The sequence below is a fragment of the Hyaena hyaena genome, unplaced genomic scaffold (assembly GCF_003009895.1).
Source record: "Hyaena hyaena isolate Hyena2069 unplaced genomic scaffold, ASM300989v1 scaffold_5, whole genome shotgun sequence".
In the NCBI taxonomy this organism is placed as follows: domain Eukaryota; kingdom Metazoa; phylum Chordata; class Mammalia; order Carnivora; family Hyaenidae; genus Hyaena; species Hyaena hyaena.
In genome coordinates, this window is record NW_024080637.1 from 7,021,402 (window position 1) to 7,043,229 (window position 21,828).

The following is a 21,828-nucleotide window of genomic DNA, read 5'->3' on the forward strand; positions in this document are numbered from 1 at the left end:
GGGAGAGAGCAGCCTGGGTGCCTCCCCTCGTCCGTGAGAGGCCTCCATCCTGGGCACAGGTGCTGGGTGTAGGTGGCTGCCACTGTTCCCAGAGTGCCACCTCAGTCGTGACCTCCCCAGGCTTCGCTGCAACCCCAAGAGGCAGGTGTTCTGAACTGCTTTGTATGGATGTGACCTAATCATATGCTAGAAATTCCGCAGAACCAGAAAGAGAGAGCGGACCACTCTGGACCAGCACAGGACCATGTCGCCTCTGGGCCTGTTCCCATCCATGTGTGACATAAGTGCTTCGCACAGCATCTGGCACATGGCACGTGCTCGACAAGGGGTGACTTCAAATCCCTTGCCAGGATTTTACAGTGAGAAGGGTCCAGATCGCAGCCCAGCCCTCATGCCGGATGCAGTATCCACTGCTCTGTGCCGGTAGGGGGATTCTTAGGAATCCACACTGATAAATGTAGCATCGTGGCTAAGGAGCTTCCATGATTCCATGGCACGTCTTCGCCATCATTTCTCATGGCAGTATTGTAGTCTGTTGTGCAGATGGTGGTACACTTTATTCCGCTTTGCTTGCGTTGCTGGATCCAGGTTGTTCCTGATCTTCCACTATTCCTATTTCATAACAAGAACGTTTCCTGAACTATCTTCTTGCATAAAGCTTGTCTGATTGCCCGCCTGCGTGGTCGCCCAGAACTCAGATGTCACAAGGCCGTTGAGCCTGGCACTGTGTCAGTCTGTGTTCACCCTACGTACTGTCACACCTAATCCTTCAACCCCTGGCTGAGCATTACCACCTGCCTCTTTCCGGCCCAGGTCTGCTACAGAGAAAGGCCACGGATGCTCACTTGCTAATGTGTTAATGGGCTAAGTTCCCTCTGGCACTGACGGCTCAAAACCTCTTCATTTGTGATTTTTTGCAGTGATTTGATTCCTGAGCAGGAGTCTGAAACCTTCTGGGAGAAAAATCCCTTTTCTACCCAGTGTAAGCCTGTATGGCTTATAAGGAAACAATCTTTCCCAAATAAAATCAAACCCAAATCTCCTGAAGGTGGCAAAAGAGACAGAAACTCTCATGAGGGGTCTCAGTATGGTGGGAGCATCTTGTCGGGAGCATGGTCTCTGCTCTGAGGGGTCTCTTGTCACTTTGCCCCATATCAGCCCCAGGGACACCATGACCTTCCCTTAATGCCCCAAAGCTTCTAGTCTCCTACTTCTTAGATGGGTGACCTGAGCAGGGTACTGCTCTGTGACTCTGCATACTCATCCGTCATATTTGGTTGATGATAACACAACAACAATAGTAATACCTGCTTTGTGGACTCTTTGTGGGGATTAAAACACTCATTACGTGTGACTCATTACGTGTGACGCACTTGCAGCAGGGCCCAGCATGTAGTAGACACTCAGCAAATGTTAGCTGTTGCTACTTTAGCTTGAAAATGGCTTTACTTTTGCAATTGCATTTGTACCCTGGGACTTGTACCTGGACTTGTACCCAGAATATATTAAGAACTCTTATAATTCAATAGTAAAAAAGATAAATGACCCATTATAAAAACGGGCAAAGGATTTGAAGAGATGTTTCTCCAAAGAAGATATACCCATAGCCAACAGCACATGAAAAGATGTTCAACATCATTATCATTAGCCATCAGGGAAATGCAGATCAGAACCATAATGAGATACTATTTCACACCCACTGGGATGGCTACAGTAAAAAAGATGGGTAATGGGGCACCTGGGTGGCTCAGTTGCCTAAGCATCAGACTCTTGATGTTGGCTCAGGTCATGATCTCATGGTTCATGAGGTTGAGCCTTGCATTGGGTTCTGCACTGACAGCCGGAGCCTACTTGGGATTCTCTCTCCCTGTCCCTCCCCTGATCGCTCGCTCACTCTCTCTCTCTCTCTCTCTCAAAATAAATAAACATTTAAAAAATGAGTAATAACAAGTGTTGGCAAGGACGTGGAGAAATTGAAGTCCTCATACACTGATGAGAGGAATGTAAAATGGGTCAGCCACTTTGGAAGTAGTCTGGCAGTTCCACAAACAATTCAATTAAAGAGTTTGTTACCATAAGATCTAGCAGTGTGCCATTTCCAGGTATTATACCCAAAGCGAATGAAAACATATGTCTACACAAAATCTTGTACATGAATGTTCACAGCATCATGATTCCTAATAGACAAAAGGTGGAAACAAACTGACCATCCATCCCCTGATGAATGGACAGGTGTGGTCTCTCCATCCAATGGAACGTTATCTGGCCATAAAAAGGAATGAAGTACTGATTCACGCTATAGCGCGGATGGACTCTGAAATCATCATGCTTACGAGGGAGAAGCCAGTCACACTAGGTGTGGCATGCCTGAGCCAGAAGGGGCCGTGGGATTATCTTCAGCCCTCCTCCCTTTATTTAACAAATGGGGAAACGGAGGCCCAGAGAGGGGAAGTAGAAAAGAGGAGTCAGATGGACTTGCCTTCAGGTCTTAGTCAGTCTGGACTCCTGGGGTGGCTTTGAGCAAGAGGCATCTTTAAAATGTAGAGTTGTTTGGGCACCTGGCTGGCTCAGTCAGTAGAGCATGTGACTCTGGATCTCAGGGTTGTGAGTTTAAGCTCCATGCTGGACATGGGGGCTACTTTTTCAAAGATAAAATTAAACGTGGAGTTGTTGAGAAGGTATAGTGAGCAAACCCGGGGACCAGGTAGAGCTTGACAACTGGAGGAGAGAGATTCATCCCATTTTAGCAGAAACTGTCCCTGTGCAAAGAAACAACGAGGGAGGCAGGCCAGTGAGGAGGGGGTGGGGGAGTCCGAGAAGCAGGAGTTTTTACAAACAAATATTGGTAGAAGTTTTATACACATATTGCAGAAAACGTGGAAAAAACAGTAAGCACAGATTTATAAGAACATGAAAGCCCTTCCTGCTCTCCCCTCACAAAAAGACTCTCAAGCTGGGCCTCTTTGGGCTGCTCCTGGCTCCTTGAGTAAACTCGAAATGGACTGTATGCACCATATTTCTAATGAGGAATTGCCATCATTCTGCTCTGGAAATCCCTGGCAGCCCAGGCTTGGCTCGGCACGAAGGGAGAGGCAGGGAAATAGAGTTTGTCAGACCTCGACTGAGCCAAGTTCACCAAGTTTGTGTTCCAGAACGTACAGTCATTGCAAAGATGATGAAAACCCACTGTGGTGCATGTAGTTAGCAAGTACGCTTTAAAGCAGAGCCCTGTGGATCCAGGCTTGAGCGGGCCTGGAGGGGCCCCACCAGAGAGCCCTAGCCCTTTGTGAAGTTCTGGGGGGCTCGGTGTGTCAGGGGCATTTGGCCTGGCTCAGGGCCTAGGACGTGGAACGTTACAGAGAGAAGTAACGCTGTCCATCCACTGGAAGGCAGGAGCAGGCCGTGAAAAACGGAGCAGAGGTCAGGGCCCAGTGGTCGAGAGCTGGTTCTGTGAGCACACAGGAGGAGATGGCCTTGCTCTCCTTTCTCCTGGTGGAGGAGGAGAATACCCTTGAGGCCACAGGTCAGGGGGCACTGGGCTGGGAGTCCAAAGACTTGGCTCCTTGTCTTGGTAACACCACTGACTTAATGGGTAGCCTTGAGCTAGTCTTTTCTCGTGCCCCATCTTCAGTCTCCCCATCTGTAAAATGGGGGCAGACATCCCCCCTAACACTCCTTCCAGCCCAGACCTTCTGTGATTTTAAAAGAGCCTTTCTCCTTACCCGAGGGTGGGAATAGACAAGGGTGACTAACACCGACTGAGCAGATTGTCCCAGTTAGCACATGTGCCCTGAGCCCCTGCAGTGTGTCCAGCGCTGCTAGGCTCTGGAGTCAGACCAGTCAGTGGACCATTCCCTGTCTGACTCACACCCCCAGCTGGCAGGAGGGAAGGACGCAGAAGCTGACAGTTATAATCCTGAGTCCTGGGGGCTGTGACGAGGTGAAGGACAGGGCTGTGGAAGCCCAGAGGAGCCTAGCCATAACAGCAGGGCAATCAAAGAAGGTTCCCTGGAAGAGGTGGCATATAAGCTGAAGCTTGGAGGATGAGCAGGATTTTGCCAGGGGCAGGGGCAGGAGAAGGGTACTCTAAATAGAAAATGATGGGAGCAGAGGCACTGGCTGCATGGAGTGACAGCCGTCACTCTCATGTTGTATTGCTGGGCGGAGCCCTGTCCCAACCCCTGCCATCTCTTATCTCATTTGGCCCTTACAATAAACCCACAAGGAAGACTCGTTAACTCTTTGCAGAAGACAGTTCTGGACTAGAGAGGTTAATTACACGCCTGAGGACACAAGCCAGTAAGCAGCAGAGCTGGGTCTTGAACCTTGGTCTGCCTGACCTGAAAGCCACCCCATCCAGCTGGCTTGGAAGCGTGTCCCCAGACATTCAGCTGAGGCTATAGAGATGGGTGTGGAAGGAGCACTATCTCCTCCCCAGCGCTCTGAGCTCTTGGCTGATGCTGGGAAGCGAACTGCAGCCTCGCCCTTCCTCATCTAGGCTCGTGGCTCAGACTTGCCTGTGTGTCCCCTGCCCTAGGAGTGAGGCCATCTGTCACCACTGTTTAATTAAACTGGCCACTCCATCTCCAGAGACTCTTCAGTCATCATTGGCCACTATGTGCAGAACAGCTCAGTGATATCCTATGTGGAGGCATCTGTGTCCCTCAGGGCAGCTGGTAGGGTGGGCCCTGGGCTCCCTGATGCAGGCACACAGCTGTCATTGTCATGGGCTTCCTCCCCAGTCTTTTGGAAAGTTGGTCACATCCGGGTCTTCCTTGATCCTCAGATCCCCTCTAGAGGTCATCATGTTGCCCCCATATATGAAGGTGGAAGGAAATCGAGTTCAAAGGAAGGTCCTTTGCCCACATCACAGAGGCCAGGAGGAGCACGTGTCAGGTCCAGACCTGACTCAGGTCCCTGTGGCTACACACTGAAGGTGGGAGCATCCTCAAATCCTGTTCCCCCAGACGACTCAGCCAAAGCCCCATGTAGACCTGAGCAGTCTTTTTTCACAACCTCAATCTGTCTGTGAAAGGATCACACTGACCACTGGGATACTCTTAAAACTTCCAACAAAACAGCATAGCATAAAACATAAAGTAAAAAATGTAAAAATGTAACATATCAAGAAATAGAACGTAAACAGTGAAGTACAAACAAAAATAGGAAAAGTTACTCCTAACAGCACCACTCAGAAATACCCCTTGTTTAACATTTTAGAGTATTTTTCCAGACTTTTCTCTGTACATATGATAATTATACTCTTTATTAGAATGGAATCATGCTGTATTTACTGTTTGGTTACTTGGCTTTTCACTACATTATATTTTGGACATCTGGTTACGGGCACTTAGCTGAGTGAGTGAGTGAGTGAATGAGGAAATGAATGAATGGCTAGTAAACAACTGAATGAACTGCTATCTTGTGTCACCGAACAAGTCAGGCTTTGTGAACTGTGCTAAGACTGCCTTCCCAGAGCCAGGAGCCTCTGACTCTATCCTGTCCCTGACGCCCCAGCCTCTGTAGCCTCAGACCTCAGTTTCTCCATCTGCACAGGGGGATGATGGTCAGCGTTGTAGCAGTGTCTGATGCTGACTCTGCACAACCCTGGGGGGCGAGGGGTAACCTATGCCTTCATGGCCATTCTTGTGATGCCAACACATAAGGAATCTCAGAGAGGTTAGATGGTTTGCAGCTGTCACGGGTTGGCAGGGAGCTGCAACTTGAACTCAGGCCTGGGTGACTCCAGAGTACTCTACACCCCAGCATGAGCCTGTGGGAGCAGAAAGAGCCTGCCCTAAGAATCTAAGGGGCCAAAGTTGGGGCCGGGGGCCAGGGAAGCCTTGGTCAGCCTTGCCCTCTCTGGGCTGCCTCGATTCCTTGTCTGTAACACAAGGGCCTCCAAAGGCTGGCCAATCCTAACATTGAGTCTTGGGTTCCTACTCAGCCTAGCCCAGCCACCCTGCCTTTATCCCAGGGCCAGGGTGGACCCAGAGAAGTCTCTGGCCCAGGACCTGCCTCAAAGCCAAGAGCTTCTGCAAAGGAGCCACTATTGGAGTTTAGCCCTGACACCTGAGGGAATTCCAGGCAAAGGGAACAGCATATGCAAAAGCTGGGAAAATATAGGAAGTTCTGAAAGCCTAGGTGGTAGGTGGAACTGGAGCTTGGAGGGGAACCAGGAGCTTGGAGAGCCAGCCGCAGCTGAAAGACCTGCAGGGTCAGATGCTGGGAGGTTGGAAGCACCAGGCTGAAGGCCTTGGGTCCTGTTCTGGAGGCAGCAAGGAGCCATCACTGGATTCTGAGCAGTGGTAAGGACAGGCTTGCGATCCAGGAATCTGTCCAGCCACAGGATAGGTGATGGATTTGGGGCCAGTGGCCAGGGTGGAGGCAGGGAGGGGCCAGTGAGGAGAGCAGCAGGGTGGGCGCAAACCTGGCACTGCTGTGGGGAGCAAACAGTGGGAAGGCCTCACCTGGGCCCTGTACCCCCAGCCCCTCCCAGGCTCCCAACTTGCTTGCGCCAGGACAGAGCTGCAGACTCATCGCTCAGTCCTCGGTCCTTGGGCTGGGCCCAAGTGCAAGGCAGAGATTTATATTCTGTAAATTATTGGTGCCCAAGTCATAGCTGCGTGGCTCAGCACAATGGCATCCTTCTCTTTTTGTCCTCCTTAATTTTAGAAGCCAAAGCTAAATGTTTTAATTTTACATTATTCCTGACATAATGCTAATGAGTTCCAGGCGTCCTTCTGAGTCCGGCCCAGCTCTGCAGGGCCAGGCTTCTGGGAGGGGCCCTGCTCCCCGGAACGCCCCTCCAGCCACCCCCTTGGGTCTCGGCCAAGTGCCTCGCAGTGTGTTTCTCCTTAAAGACCCCTTCCTGTTTTATCATATGGTTACACTTTTTTTCAGTTTACTTGGTCTTCTTTCATGCAGTGACCACAGGGTGTTTGCCCTTGTCCAAGGGACAGAAGGCTCCCAGGAGAGCCAGACAGCCTGCCTGGCCCAGCAAAAGCCACATTTCTCCTTCGGACCTGTGGGACATCTCAGGTGCAGGTGAGGGGTGGGACGCCTCCCCTAGACACCTCCAGAGTCTCCCACCCTGCTCTGGCCTGAAGAGCTAGGGAATTTGGGTTTTAAAGGAAATAAATGCTCTTAGGGAATCTGTAAAACAGTGTGATGGCTGTTATTGCTAGTATTGTTATTTTCTTTTAAGGTGAAACACTTCATTTGTTTTTTGTCATGTCTTTCCCACGGCCTAGTGTTTCTTAACCATTCTGCTTTTTGTTGAATGCAGTATAAGAGCAGGGCCAAGGGCACCCCTTGGTTCAGTCCTGATGCTGCCTCTTTACTCCGTGGGTGTCCTAGCCCAGGCTGGGATCGCCTGTCTCCTTATCTGTGAAGGATGACAATATGGCCCCTTCTGTCTAAGGTGCCCTGAAGGTCAAAGAAGGCAGTGCACAGGAAGGGTCCGCAGCTAACGTATTTATGTCAGGTTCAAACGTCAAGTCTACAAAGTCCAGTGAGAGAGAAGGAAAGGTGACGTGGACATTTTCCTTGAATCCCCTCCCCATTCTGAGCACCCACATGCTGGCAGTTCAAGAACACTGCCAGGTTTCCTCTTCATTGTATCTAAGTTCTGGGGTGGGGGGCTTACACGGAACCAAGGGGTCCTCAGGGCCTTTCTCACACTGGCACCTGATGAGCTGTCTAGCCTCCCACCCCATCTTTGGCCAGACCTTGCCTGTGTGCCATCCATCTGAAAGGCTACCTCAGAGGCAGCAGAGACTCAGTCTCCCCATGGTGGGACCTCCTGAAACATCGGAGCCCTGCCTATAAGGGACCCTGGGCCCTGCCTGGGGAAAGCCCTGCTGCAGGTCACACAGGTCTAGCTGGAGGTGCTGTTGGCAGACCCAGGGGTTGGCCCCAGAGGTGTAAGGGCAGAGTTCAGAGCCTCTCCACTTTCAGGGACCACAGCCATCTACACATGTCTTGCTTCCCCTCCAGTGTGCCTGCCCCAACTGGAGCCCTGTGTCAGGAGCAGGGATACAGGAAGCTTTGCTCTTCCTCCCAATGAAACCTCTCCTGACCTCTCCCCATTAGGGGTCTCCCTGCCCCACACTTCCCTCGAGGCTCAGTTGTTTGTTACTCAGTTCTTTCATCCATTAACAGATATTTACGAAAGCCCACTCGGCGCCAGACGCCGTGTTGGGCACTTTTAGGTTTATGGCAGAAAAAAAATCGTTTGAAATATTAACTGTGCATGACTCATCTCTGTCTCCAGAGATCTTTCCATTTGGTCCCTGGGATGTTGAAACCCAAAAGCCAGAAACTCACTCCTGTCTACCCTGCTTTTACTAAGTTATCTCCTCCCTGAGGCACCTGAGTGGAAGCATAATGGTAAGCATAATTCCACACATACCCATTTGACAGATGAGAACTGAGGCCCAGCAGGGAAAGGGACTTTCCCAGGAGACCTGGCCCAGGGGAGCTCCCCTGTGGCTGAGCAGTTGCATTCCCGGCTTAAAGCTGGATGTCGCTGTGCCCAGTGGGGTAGTTGGGAACAAGGCAGAGGGAACCCGCAGCAGTGCCAGCCACAGAGAAACCCCACAACGCCTCTCATGGCATTGCTGGGATTCTGGTGGCACCAACGAAAAGAAGCATTCTGCAACCGAGACACTTGGCCACCAAAAAGTTTTGCTGTGTCTCAACCTCTCATCCCCTCCATGGCTTGGGTTTCATTTGGGGGTTTTTGTTTGGGTACTTTGACCTTAAGTGTAAGTGACCTTCCTTCACTAGCTCAAGTTCAAGTGCAAGGTTGTTACCTCTCCTTCCATCCACCATTACTAAGAACCCACTATGCATCCGCGGCAGGACGACGTGACATGGGCCCACTTGGCCTCGTTCAGGGTGTGACCCTATGTCACCTGCACAGGTCAGCCCACCTTGGCACCCCTGAAATGATCCATGATGGGTGGCTAGATGGGGGAGTGCTAGTGGTGCTGAGGTGGGTCAGCCTGGCCTGTTTATACTGCTGGGCCTCAGGTAGCAGTTCCAGCCCAGTTTAGAGCTGGTGGCTTTGGAGGCCATGTTACACTGTCTCAACAGCCCCCGATGAGCACAAAGTTACCTGGTTTTGTTCCTGAACATGGAGAACAGGCCACGCCCCTCCTCTCCCAGTGTTAGGGTTCCTTCTCTGTGACTCCTCCACCGACCTCCATGGCCTCTGCTGCCCCCAGAGCTACCCACACAGAGCCAGTAGTCCAGCCCAGCCCTGCCCCTGCCCCTCACAAGTCTGGGTCTGAACACTGCTCCGTCAAGGTGGAGACCCAGAGCCTCCTAGGACATCCTCAGGCGATCTGAATCCCAGGTGCACACTGGGCAGGTTGCTCACACCCACCCACAGCCTTACACAGGAACTTCGCATGTTGTACGTTTATAATGATTGCCAGTGACCTGACATGAGATGTGAGGTCTCTTTCCTCCCTCTGCAGTCCTAGGACAGTATTATACTGCTGCCACCAGTATGACCCTGGTGGTCATTCACACCCACTGCCCCGCCCATCCTGGGCAGGCAGCCTGGGGTGATGAAGCCCAAGGAAGGCAAGTGACTGGTCTAAGGTTACTCTGCAACCTGTGACAGAGCCAGGGCTGGCCTCAGGTCTGCAGACCCTGATGTCTTCACATAAGGACCCATCCCTGCTGTTTCTGTTCCGACTTCAGGAGAGGAGCCACAAAGGGGACTAACATTACTGAGTACCTGTCCCATATTTAGTACCAAGGGCATGGCATTCAGATGTCCATTACGGGCCTCTGAGGCCAGGAGCATCACCCCACTTTGCGGTGGGAACATTGAGCCTCACAGGGGCCAGCAGGAAGAAGAACCGCACCTTAGCCCCAGCCGTGCTAGTGGTGGGGAGATATCCTGACCAGCCCAGGGTGCGAGCTTGTTTGGGGTGAGAGGGTGGGGTTTGGAGCTGATGGCTGGGTAGGATCCTTTTGTTTGTTGTGGTCCCTCTCCCTCCTCCTCCCGAAGCAGCCTTTGCCAGCCTCTGGGCAGCTCTTCCAGTTGGACACTGCAGCCTTCTACAAAAGTGTCCCCTCAGCCAAGGGGACCAGGCACTCCTGCTTGGTGGTTGGCTGTGGAGATAGGGTCAGCTGCCATGCAGCTCTCTGGCCTGTGCCTGCCTCCCCACCCCTTCCTGGGGGCAAGTTCCTAGAGGCCAGGCCCAGCAGCAGGCAAGGTCCCAGGATGTGTGTGTGTGTGTGTGTGTGTGTGTGTGTGTGTGTGTGTGTCTGCACCAAGGGTGAGCAGAGAGAGGTGGGTGGTCCTGGCCTCAGCACCAAGATGGCGGCTAGGCAAAACTCAGTCCCAGGTGCTCAGAGAAGAGCAGAAAAGGGGAGGGTTAGGGAAAGACTGGGGAGAGGAGTGTGTGTGAGCCTTGAACCAATCCTTAGAAGACAGGGAGTACCAGACAGGCATAGATGGACCTTGTGCACAGAGGACACTTCCTTGGCAAAGGCCTGGAGGCAAGGCAGGAAGGTGTGGCTTGTGGCTTGAGCATTGGGAGGAGGAGGGAGCATGGGGCTAGAGGTCAACACAGCCAGAGAGTGTTCTTGGCCTTGTCTTGGGGTTCTGTAAGGCCATGTGTGCCCTCCCCAAAGCCAAGCCAGTCCATCCAGCTGCCATGGGGAAGTCGGGAGGTACAGTATGCCCCTGAGGGCTGCCTGGAGCCATGGAGAGAGGTGTTTGAGAGTGGGAGTGTCCACAGGTCTGGCTGGGTTGGGTGTTGAGATGGTATGAGGGCATGTCTTTATCCACTGGCCTGTTGGAAGACTTTCTAGATATTGTCGCTGGGTGAGTATCTTCTCCCTGTGCACACAGACTGTTGTGAGGCTGTCCTGTGCCGAGGTATGGGCCAGTTCCCACATGTGCTGTGCTCTGCATGGGGTTGTCCTTTCGGTATGTCTGGGGTCCGGAGGGGATTGTATGTTTGAGCCTGTAGTGGGGCCTTGGGCTCGGTCCTTGGGTATATGTGTGAGCATGTATATGCTGGCCCCTGGTGTCCTGGGGTTCTGTGTCTTTAACATGGAGCTTGGTGGGAAGGGGAGGTATCAGGCAGTGTGTGTGTGTGTGTGTGTGTGTGTGTGTGTGTGTGTCTCCAGGTCTGTGGCTGGGAGCTCGGTGTGTGTATGTGTCACCAATTCCATGCTATTCTTTTCTGCTGGCCCCCCGCCCCTAGCAGGGCCTCTTTTCACATCTCCAGTGACATCTATCCTCCTCTTGACACCAGGAGCTCCCCCAGATCCCACCTGCCTATGCAAGCAGACTCTGAGCCCCTTTGCTTCTTCTAATTTGGGGGCTCCATACACCCCTGGAGTGGTGGCCTAGCCCTCTTGGCCCTTGCTAGCTGGGAATGAGAACCTTCTGGCCCAGAGATTTCCTGCTGGAGAGATCCCAACCAGGAGCCTCTGGTGCAGTCCTGGTGAGAAATGACAGGAGGTCTGCAGCCCTCATCCCACCTTAGAAATCTGGAGAGCCGCAGTCCCTCTGGCCCAGTCTCCTGTTGCTTTTGGTGTGCCACAGCCCCCACCCCCACCCGGCCTGCCGCTTCTCTGGATGGTTATAAAGGCACAGAGAGCTTAGCAGTTGGGAAGAGACCCCCGCCCTGGCCTCGGGTCTCAGCCATGGCTGTCCAAGACGCTAGTGTGGCCCAGGGCACAGAACTCAGGCGCTGGAAGCAAGCCCAGTCTCCATGCCTCATGAGCTCTGGGAAGCTGACCCCTAAGCTCTCTGGGCCTTTGTTTCTGCCTCTGTAATGAAGGAGGGGATTGGTACACTGTGCTAATAGGACAAAGGAGATCGTATTTAGGAAGAGTTTGGCCCAGTCTCGGGTACAGAGTAAATGTGATAGCTGCTATTAGGGTCATGGTCGCCCTCCTGCACACATCTGCCCACTCCTTCATTTATTCAGACAGCACTGCATGCCCAAAACTAGACCAGACCCTCATGGGCTCACAGAGCACAGAATCCAAGCTGGTGCCCTCCAGCCTCACCTCCCAGGGCTCCCTCCCTATCTGTTCCTCTCCTTCTTGCCTGGACCCCCTGAGGACTGGCAAACCACAGGCCCTGAAGAGACTTGCACTGAAACCCCAAAGGGGCTCATAGGACAATAACCCGGGGCCAGAGTCCCCTGCAAGGGTGCTGGAGTGAGGAGCGGACCTCAGCTCCCGGCTGGCTGGCCTTTCAAGCTGGCCAAACACAGAATCATTTGACATCTTGGAGAAGAATCTGGCACCGGACATCCAAATCATTGTTATAAAGTAAGTTACAAGTTTGCACAAAACTGAGAAGTTGATCCCCGAATGGCCTGCCAGACTGTTGTAACCCAATATATTTTACCCTTAAACCAGAAATGTGTTTGTTTAGAAGCAAGTCACTGGCAAATGCCAAAACTGGAGGCATTTCCTCCCCTGCCCCCACCCATGCCCTGTTCCCCCAAAACTCCCTCCTCGCCCTTTGCATCCCAATTCTTAGCCAGAGAATGAGAAACCAGGCCCTCACCCCCCTTCGGACCACAACAGCCACGGGGAGGAAACTTGACATTCATTAGGCACCCACTGTGTGGCAGTTCCAACAGTGGTAGTGGCAGCCTCATTTTAGAGAGGAGAAAAATGGGGGCAGAGATGAGACACGGTTTGCCCAAGTTCGTGACTGTCGGTGGTGGAGCCCTGGGAACAAAGCTCTGTGTACATGACCTTGTGGTCCTTGGCGTGTGGCGCGTCGCCCAACACCTCACCTGTGAAGCGGCGCTCTTGCTCTTTCCCCGGGGGCCAGAGGGAGAGAACAGTCATGCTCAGCACCCGCAGTGTGTCTGGTACCATGCTGGGGCTTTCCCCAGTGATCTCACTTAGCCATTCTACAGAGGAGAGGAGGGCGAGGCTCAGAGAGGGCAGATGGCTGAGTGGGGTGAGCCCAGGCCTACAGATCCTGACAGCTGACCCAGTGCCCTCCCCCTCCCCCAGCCAGAACTTAAAGGGTCCTTTGGCTCGGCCTCCCTGGCTCCTGGGATGGCTCCCCTGTCTTTCATCTCCTGCCCTTGGTTCTGTGAGCTGCACGCAGCAGTAATGGATTGCAGTGGACTTTTTTCAATTAGGTTCTGATTTTCCCCTGCCTGTTACTATAAAACTCCAGATGGTCTAGGGCTTCACGGTTCCCGGGGTATTTTCCCCCGTTATTTTAATCTTCTCTTGTAACACGCCCCACATGTGGAAACCGGGCCTTTCAAGACTGTGCTCTGTGCATCAGCCGGGGCTCTTTCTTCTCTGCTGTGCCGCCTTGCTTCTCCTTTTTGTGCGGTGGCATCTCCTCTCTTGGAGAGCATCCTCCTCTCCCAGCATCAGCTCTCCATCCTGGGCTGGGCCTGCCCTTTGCCTGGGAATGGAGCCCAGGATGTGGGCCCAGTTGGAAATCATAGTAATAGCTGCTGAGTGCAACCCCGTTTTGGTGCTTAACTTAGGGGTCCTGAGGCAATGGCCAGAGTGTTTAGGGGCACATAGGGACAGACTGGCATATCAGCCATCGAGATCAGATCCTAGCTCTGCCAGTTACCAACTGTGCACTGAGCCAGTGGTGTAACCGTTCCGAGCCTCGGTTTCCATATCTGCACTGTGGGGCTAAGAAGGAGCCTTATCCGCAGAGCGTGTTGTCGTGACTAAATGACACAGCATGTGAGACACACACAGAGCAGCCAGCCCATGTAGGTGTCTGAGAAGGCGGCACCCAGCCACTTACATCATTCTGCATTCACACATTTTGTCTTACGATATACTTTATGTTTATGCATTTTAAAGTGAATAAGAAATACCTAACATCAGTTTCTTACATTTTTCTAAACAGATATCCTTTCTGTTTCTTTCTCTTTTTTTAATGTTTTATTTATTTTTGAGAGAGAGAGAGAACGCAAGCAAGGGTAGGGACAGAGAAAGAGGGAGACACAGAATCCAGGCTCCAGGCTCTGAGCTGTCAGCACAAAGCCTGATGCAGGGCTCAAACTCACAAACCGCAAGATCATGACCTGAGCCCAAGTCAGATGCTTAACTAACTGAGCCACCCAGGCACCCCTGTCCTTTCTGTTTCTTCTCCCGTCTTTTTGTACCTCCTGTCCACAGTACCTACCATCTCTGTTGCCCATAGCGTGTGAGTCTTTGTTTCTGCCCAGATAAATGTGTTGTGTGTTTGATTATTTGAGCTGATGTGTTTCAAATTCACCCTGAATAAGACAGAGTGCTGCATGCACCCTGTGGTTCCCAGAGACCACCCACCTCCTGTGTGCCTGGGTGTGCCCCAGTGATGCCCCCATTTATGGATGAAAAATCTGGGCTCTAGCAAATGAAATTAACTTGCCCAAGGTCATCCAGCTGGGAAGTGTAGATCTGCATCCAGGTCACTCTGATACTGAAACACACTGGTTTGGAGGTGGAGTTGGAGGGGCAGACGCCACCAAACCATCACCAGGGTCAGATCACACCAGCCAGGCTTCTGCGGTGAGGATCTGTACTTGCCAGGTACTAGGGAGCCGTGCAGGGTGTAAGCAGGGAGGGACCAGGACAGACCTGTAGGCTTTAGTTTTCATTCTAGATACCAGATGCCCTGTGGGAATGAGTAGAGAGAAGAGGGGTCGGAGGCAGGATGGTGACTAGTGCAGTCACCTGGGTGAGAATGCTGGGGTGTGGACCAGGGCAGCAGGGCAGCAAAGAGAAGGTGGTGCATGTGAAAGATATTTAAGAGGTGGCATTTCCCTGGCTTGGTGGCTGATTGGATACAGGGGCCTGGGAGGAGGGAGGTTCCTGGCTCAGGCGTGTAGGTGGAAGGTGGGAGGTCCAGGTCTGAGGAGTCTAGCCAGCAGAAGTGGCACCGGAGTCCCCCAAGTGAATAGCCTCGTGCCACCCCATTTGCTGGGCCACATCAATGAGCGCACAGTTTCTGCGGTGTCTTATGGGATCAGAAAATCCCTAAACTCGCCTGCTCTAGAATGGATCACCACTGCATGGGTTGGAATGAAGGGAGCCCCCAAATTCCCACTTCTACTCCACCCCGCCTCCCCTGCTCCCCTTCATCTCCAGGACATTCACTACCTCCACCCCCCAGTCTCCCTGTGCTTCCCATCCTGTTTGTCCAAACGCTCCCTAGGAGTCAAGTTCCGTCTCCTCCAAGAAGACTTTAGTGACCCCTGGCTTTCCCCAGCTAGAAGTCCCCTGAAATCAGCCCCTCCTTGGGGCTGAATACATCCTCTTTCGTTTGGATTTGTGGGTCTTTTGTAGTCTTTTTTGCCCTAAAGTCCCAGCTCCCAGCACACTGCCAGGCACACAGGGCAGCTGCGTGAGGCAGAGGATATGAATCAATGTGCAAAAAGATGACAAGATGAGAGTGAATTCCAGAAGTGAGTAGGTGGAAGCCTGGGCAGATGCATGACAAGTGATGGGTACCAGAAGTGAGGGTGTGTGATAGGGTCGGGGGAAGGAGGAGGGGGGAGAGTCGGGGGGGGTTGACCTGGGTTGAGGATTGAGGAGTCACTTCTTTCTACAAGAGAGGGCAGTTCTGACTGCGGCTTGGTACAGTAGGAACAGTTCTCCCTGGGCCCCCCTTGCAGCAGGGTGGGGGGTGCCCCAGGAGGTCTGCTCTGCAGGGTTATATACCTCAAAGTTGAGGTAGCACTTCTCCATGCTGCCCTCCCAGCCCCCACATTACCAGTGGATGGGGCCCCCTCGGGCCATTCCCACCCCAGAAGGCTGCCTTGCTCTCATTAGAAGCTGTCTCTGGCACCCAAAGGGCACAACATGGGATTGACATGGTAAAACCTGACCTACGCTGGTGTCCCTTCTAAGGACAAGATAGGAACGATCACCATCACAGTAATAACAATGACATTCACAGAGTGCACTTTTGTGTGTCACACACATATGCACATTGCCTCACCCTCACACCAACTCCGGGAGCTCGTTTCTATCTTCATTTTACAGAGAAAGAAACTGAGGCACAGAGAGGGTGCTGACTTTCTGCGCTTTCTGCTTTCCAAGTCTGGACCCTTCACCCCAGGCTGTGCCACATCATACCCTAGAAGGCCTCCAGTGCTAAGGGGATCGACTGGCTGTCAGAAGGCATGATGAGCCCTAGAGAGTCCTGAGTGGAGGTGACCCACTTAACTTTGCAGTGTAGAAGGAGACATAGAGCAGGCAGGGCCGTAGGTGCTAGGTGAGGCTGCCAGCTGAAAGGCAGCAGGGAGGGGCTCATAGGAAACTCAGATGGGCAGGCCCCAGCCATAGGATTCCAGATCCTGGATCTCCAGGGCAGAGACAAGGGGAGACAGACCTGTCCGGGATGCCTGCTCATGCAGAAGTGGAACCAGGACAGCCCTGGGTCCCTGCCTCTCCAGCCCCATCCTGTTCCCCAGTTCTCATGCTGACCCAGGCCCCACGCCCAGGCTGACTGCCCCCCCTGCACCTGATCCAAGGGGGTTGGAAGCACAGGGTGCAACGGGATGGGTAGTCCAGCTGTCAGGCCAGAGGAGGAGGAGGAGGATGGGGAACAAGGTAAGGGGCGCAGGAGTGAGAAGTGGAAACAGGACATGGGGAGATGTGGCAGGCCTGGGAGATGCCACCCCAGCAGAATGCCACCCCACTGCTTACCTGCTTGGTGACCTTGAATGGGAGCAGCAATGACAACCCCAGGTGGGGGCTTGGTGCTGAGATAAACACTTAACCTTGCACTCTTTCATTTCATTCTCACAGCCACCTTCCACGGTTGGAAGGACTCACCTAGTTTTGCAGATGAGGAAACTGAGGCTCAAAGGCTTGGAGGGACTCCTCCAAGAGCACTCAGGGAGTTGAGCAGCCAGGGCACAAGCCCAGGTTCTCCCATGCCAGAGCGGTGTCTGTGACTGCGGTGCTGGCCCCTTGAGCCCCAGCTCCTGGCAGAGGGAGAGGAATATTGCCCTGAGGGCTGTGAAGTGATGCGAGGTCACCCAGGCCCAGCAGAGAGGGTGCACATAGGCGTGAACCCACGAGTGTGCCCTCCTCCTCTCTCTGCCTCTGTGGGCCATCTGTACGGTGCTTGGATGGGGAGGACCCGGTGAACTTAGCAGCCGCTAGCAGAGCTCACCCATCCTCGAGGCCCCTGACGTGTCTGGGCACTGGCCCGGTGGGGGCGTTATTCTGCAGTGATACCTGCAGCTTCCTCACCCCGAAACAGTCCTGATGGGGCAGCACCCCCTTTCCACATACTGCTGCTACCTCTGGTTCTACCTCGGGGGATGTTGGCTGCCCATCAGGACACCCTGACAGCTGCTTGCTGTACCGCAGCCTGTACTCAGCTCTGGGAGGTCCTGGGGTTGCGGGGGTAGGACAGGTCTGGGCCAGTCTACATGGGCGTGACACATACCTAGGGCACAGGTATCTGGGTACTTCCATGAACACTGGAGGGAAAAAGGTGCACTCACAAGGGCACATACATCCCCAGGCTGGGAATTTCTGTTCTTGCTCCGTTTGGATCGGTTTCTAACCCACCCTTTGTCCCATGAGTGAGATGCCAGCCCTGCTGTCAAGGAATTCCCAAACCCTCAGACCAGAGGCATGGCGAGAAGTGGGTGTGCAGCAAAAATCTTCTAACCCATAAACTCAGGGTGTGACCAAGAAGGGGCCGCGGAGGTTGGGGAAGCTTCTCAAAGGAGGTAGTGCTTGAGCACCACTAGCTAGTAGACGTCTGCAAGATGAGTGAAGGAGGGAAAGGCATTCCAGGCCCAGGGAACAGCTCAAGCAAAGGCCCAGGGGCATGAAAGTTCCTGACACACTGAGAATCACACTCCCATGCAGCTATAGCAGGACACACCGGGGGGTGGGATGGGGATGTGAAGGGTGTGCAGACCGGAGAGGTGTCGGGGCTGTGGTGGAAGGCCACGAACATCAGGCTGCAGACCCTGGGCTTTTGAAAAATGTATGAATTAAATCGTCAGCGAGTTGGAAGGGGAGGTGTCCCAGGAGGGGTACAGCCTGAATGAAACAACGCTGCTGAGACGGAGGCTGGCCGGTGGGGAGAAGACGAGACACCGGTCTCCAGGGTCTGGTGGAGAAGCACACAGCACATTAGGAGTCACTGCCCCTCTGCCTCAGATGTCCACCCTGCCAGCGTGGGCCAGAGGAGGAACAAAGGGACCAGCTGGGGCAGAGAGGCAGCCCGCTTTCCAGTCATGGCTCCTCCACCTCGGTTTGGGGTACAGAAGAGCAGGGGGGTAGCCTGTGGCCTATTTATTCCCCAACAGGATTTCCTCCTGGTGTTGATGCCTAGAAGAGGCGCACCCTCTGAGAGTAGGCAGTGGGACAGGCTCTAAAACCCAGCCGCAGGCAGCCCGCCTTAGATGAGCCCCAGCAGAGTGTGGCCTGCAGTTGCGGCCAGGCCTCCGAGGGAGAGACCTGAAGGGAGCTCACCCCTGGGAGAGTCATTGTCCCTTGAGTCTCCGTCCTCGTGTGTGTCCTGAGCTGGGGGTGTGAAACTAATGGTTTGGGTGAAGGAGCTGATTCCTCTGCTCTCATCCTCCTCAAGGGTCCCCTCCTCCTGCCCACCTGCCCCGGGGAGGCGGTGGGCATAGCAGAGCCCCCTGGGCTTTGGTGTCACACAAGGTCTGCATCCTATCTTTGCCGAGTCACAGCCCTGTGGTCACCACACGAAGCCTGTCTCTGAGGCGGGGACGTTGAGGCCTCACATTTCAGGGTGATTGTGTGGTTCAACACCCCGCACCACAATGGGGTAGACAAGAGCAGCTTCTGCGTCTCGTTTCCTCTTTCCACCCTGTGGGGTCCACCACACGAACAGCAGCCTGCCTGGGCCTGCCAGACAGTGAGGAGAAGCAGGAAGGAGCAGCTGGTCACACGAAGCAACCGGGGAATGTGCCACGGGGCAGCATCCGAGTCAGACTCTGAAAGCTGAGCAGGGAGTGGATGGATAGTTGTAAGAGAGAGGACATTCCTTGCTGAGCAACTTGTGTGAACAAAGGCTTGAGGTTGCCGGTGGGCTCCTGCCGTTGCGAAGGTGCAGGTGGGAGTCGGGAGGGGCAGGAAGGTGTGGAGGGCACAGAGCTTTAAATTTTATTTTTAACTTTTATTTATTTTAGAGAGAGTGAATAGGGGAGAAGCAGAGAGAGGGAGACAGAATCAGAAACAGGCTCCAGGCTCTGAGCTGTCAGTGCAGAGCCTGACTCGGGGCTCAAACCCATGAACTGTGAGATCTGACCTGAGCTGAAGTAGGATGCTTAACCAACTGAGCCACCCAGGTGCCTCAGGGCTTCAGGCAGAGCAGGTCCTGTTGCTACCTCTGAGACTTCCTCGGGTGGTCGTGTGGGGAGAGATGTGGGAGGAGTGAGCAGTTAGAAGATTCTAGGGGGAGAGACGGGAGGTGGGCAGAGGCTGTGGGACAGGGACGGGGCGGCCTGGGCCACAGGAAGAGGCAGTGCGTTTCTTGCTGTCCACCCCGACCCCAGTCAGGGGCCTCCCCATATCTGTGCTATACCCACTGTATGCCCACCGCCCGGCATGGGACCTGGTACACGGTGGGCACTGGATGATAAATCAGAGACCCCAAGTTTATGCATGTGGTTGTTAATCTGACAGCAATCAGCACCCACGCTGTGCTCCAGGGGTACAAAACCCTTTGACAGTCATCGTCCCCCTACCATGAGGCCCTCATATCAGCCCTGGGTGGTGGCCACACAGTCTCAAGTTTGTAAGCAAAGACATAAGGGACAGGGAGGTCAACAGCACTGCCCCAAGCCTCACTGGGACAGAGCCCCACTCAAATCCATTCCTTGGGTTCCAAATGAGGGTTGTCTGCACCTGCTGGACCTGTCTGTCCATTCAGGGCTGCGCTGCCAACAGCAGTGCGTCCTTTCCGCGTGCCACCCGGATCCTTCCAGATCCAGAGTTGGAAAGAACACTTGCTTCTCCAGCACTGGGAGCCATTTCTAAGCCAGGGGAGTACTTTTTCACCAGGGCTTCCCAGATCAAGCCTGGGTCCTAATCACTTCATGGGGAACTGAAACAGGGCTCCTGGAGGCCTTGGGCAGGACTAGGGGGCAGAGGAGACTGGGGGCCATTTCCAGGCAGAGTAGTGGGCCCTCCCGGGGCTGCAGAGCACCCCTCACCAGCCTCTCCTGCAGTTTGAAGGCTGCAGCAAGGCCTTCTCACGGCTGGAGAACCTCAAGATCCACCTGCGGAGCCACACAGGCGAGAAGCCATACCTGTGCCAGCACCCAGGCTGCCAGAAGGCCTTCAGCAACTCCAGCGACCGTGCCAAGCACCAGCGCACCCACCTTGACACGGTAGGCCCAAGGGCAGAGGCCAAGGGGAAGGGGTGTGGGAGGTGTGCGCACTCCCTCACTTGTCTGATGCAAGGTAGCAGCCACATCCACGCAGAGACCCTGCCTTTGTCCCGAGCACTGGGCATTCTGGGCAGGATGTCCGTATGTGAGGAGAGGGAAGTCCCATCATTATAGGACGTTTAGCAGTATCCCTGGCGTTCAGCCACAAGAAAGATAGGAGCAGTTTTCCATCTCCCAGTTGTGACAAATGTCTCTCAACATTGCCGAGTATCCTGGGGAGGAGGAAGTAGACTCTCCCCGAGCTGAGAACCGCTGCCTTAGCCTGTGGACACTGGCCCAGGCACTGATGGCCAGGCTTGTCCCCGTGGAGAGAGTGGGCTCCCCATCCTGCATCATCTCCCCAGGCCTGTCAGCTAGCCCCAGAGCAGCCCTTCCCTGCTCCTCGACCCCACGCCCTCCATGGAGGCAGGCCAGAGCCTCTCCAGGGCTGTTCTTTACCCCCTGAGCATGGTGGGCAAGGGGTTGAAGTGAGCAGGGCCTGAGACTCTAATTCTGGGCCCCAGATACCTATATGCTCCCCCTTCCCTTGTTTGGGCCGTACTGATAACCTGCAGCTTTCTCAGTGTCAGTCTTTTCTCCCATGCATGCAGACCTCAGAGGTTAACAGAGCACTTTCTAAAACAACGTCAGGGGGTCACTAATCCATTTGACAGATGGGGGAAGCAGGGCTCCAGGAGGTTCAGCTCCCACTGGGAAGTGGTAGAGCTGGCCCTGAGCTGGGCCTCGCAACCCCCTTACAGGGCCTGTGTGAGGGGATACATGCAGCCTGGGAGGACCCCAGCTCCCATGTACAGCAGGAGATAGTTCCTCAGCCAGGGTCCGTATCTGGGCCCCCTGACTGTATCTCTGCTCTTTGGGCAAATATTTGGGGAACTCTACTGGTTAGGGGCTGAGACCTGAGTGGCCATCCAGCTCAGCCTGTCTGGTAACAGACACAGAGATGAGGAAATGGGCCCACAAGGGCGGCTAACCCCTCCAGGGTAAGTTGTAGGCCACAAAACAACAGAAGTCAGAGCTGGAGGCCCTCTGGTCCAAACCCTTTATTTGGACCTGAATGAGCTGGGAAAGCCAAGACCCAAAAAAGATGGTGGGGAAGGGGATGACAGAAAACGTAGGGAGGTCATGTTTTGGGGCCAAGTCAGGCCCTGGGCAGAATGTTCTATACATTTTCTTCACAGTCAGGATCACATAGGTCCTCCCCTAGTTTAATGTTGGGAACAGCCCACAAGGTAAGGGGTCATTATCCTCATTTTGCAAAGAAACAGAGACTCCAACTGTTAAGTCACATAGCTGGTGAGTGGCAGAGTCCAGAGGCCCTTGCTGGAAAAGCTAGTGTGCCAGCCACCCTGGCAAGGTGGAGCTGAGTACAAGGGACAGGGTAGGGAGGAGGAGCCCTGTCCCCAGCTCT

General features: G+C 53.9%; 1 protein-coding gene across 2 annotated transcripts in view; it reads left to right on the forward strand.

Moving 5' to 3' along the window:
* GLIS1 (GLIS family zinc finger 1) overlaps nucleotides 1-21,828 on the forward strand; it is a 224,200-nt gene that overhangs the window by 181,605 nt on the left and 20,767 nt on the right. For both annotated transcript variants that reach the window (XM_039238780.1, XM_039238789.1), the window contains one exon: nucleotides 20,199-20,360. In XM_039238780.1, the coding sequence (XP_039094711.1) occupies nucleotides 20,199-20,360 (162 nt within the window). The remainder of the gene's footprint in view (nucleotides 1-20,198; nucleotides 20,361-21,828) is intronic.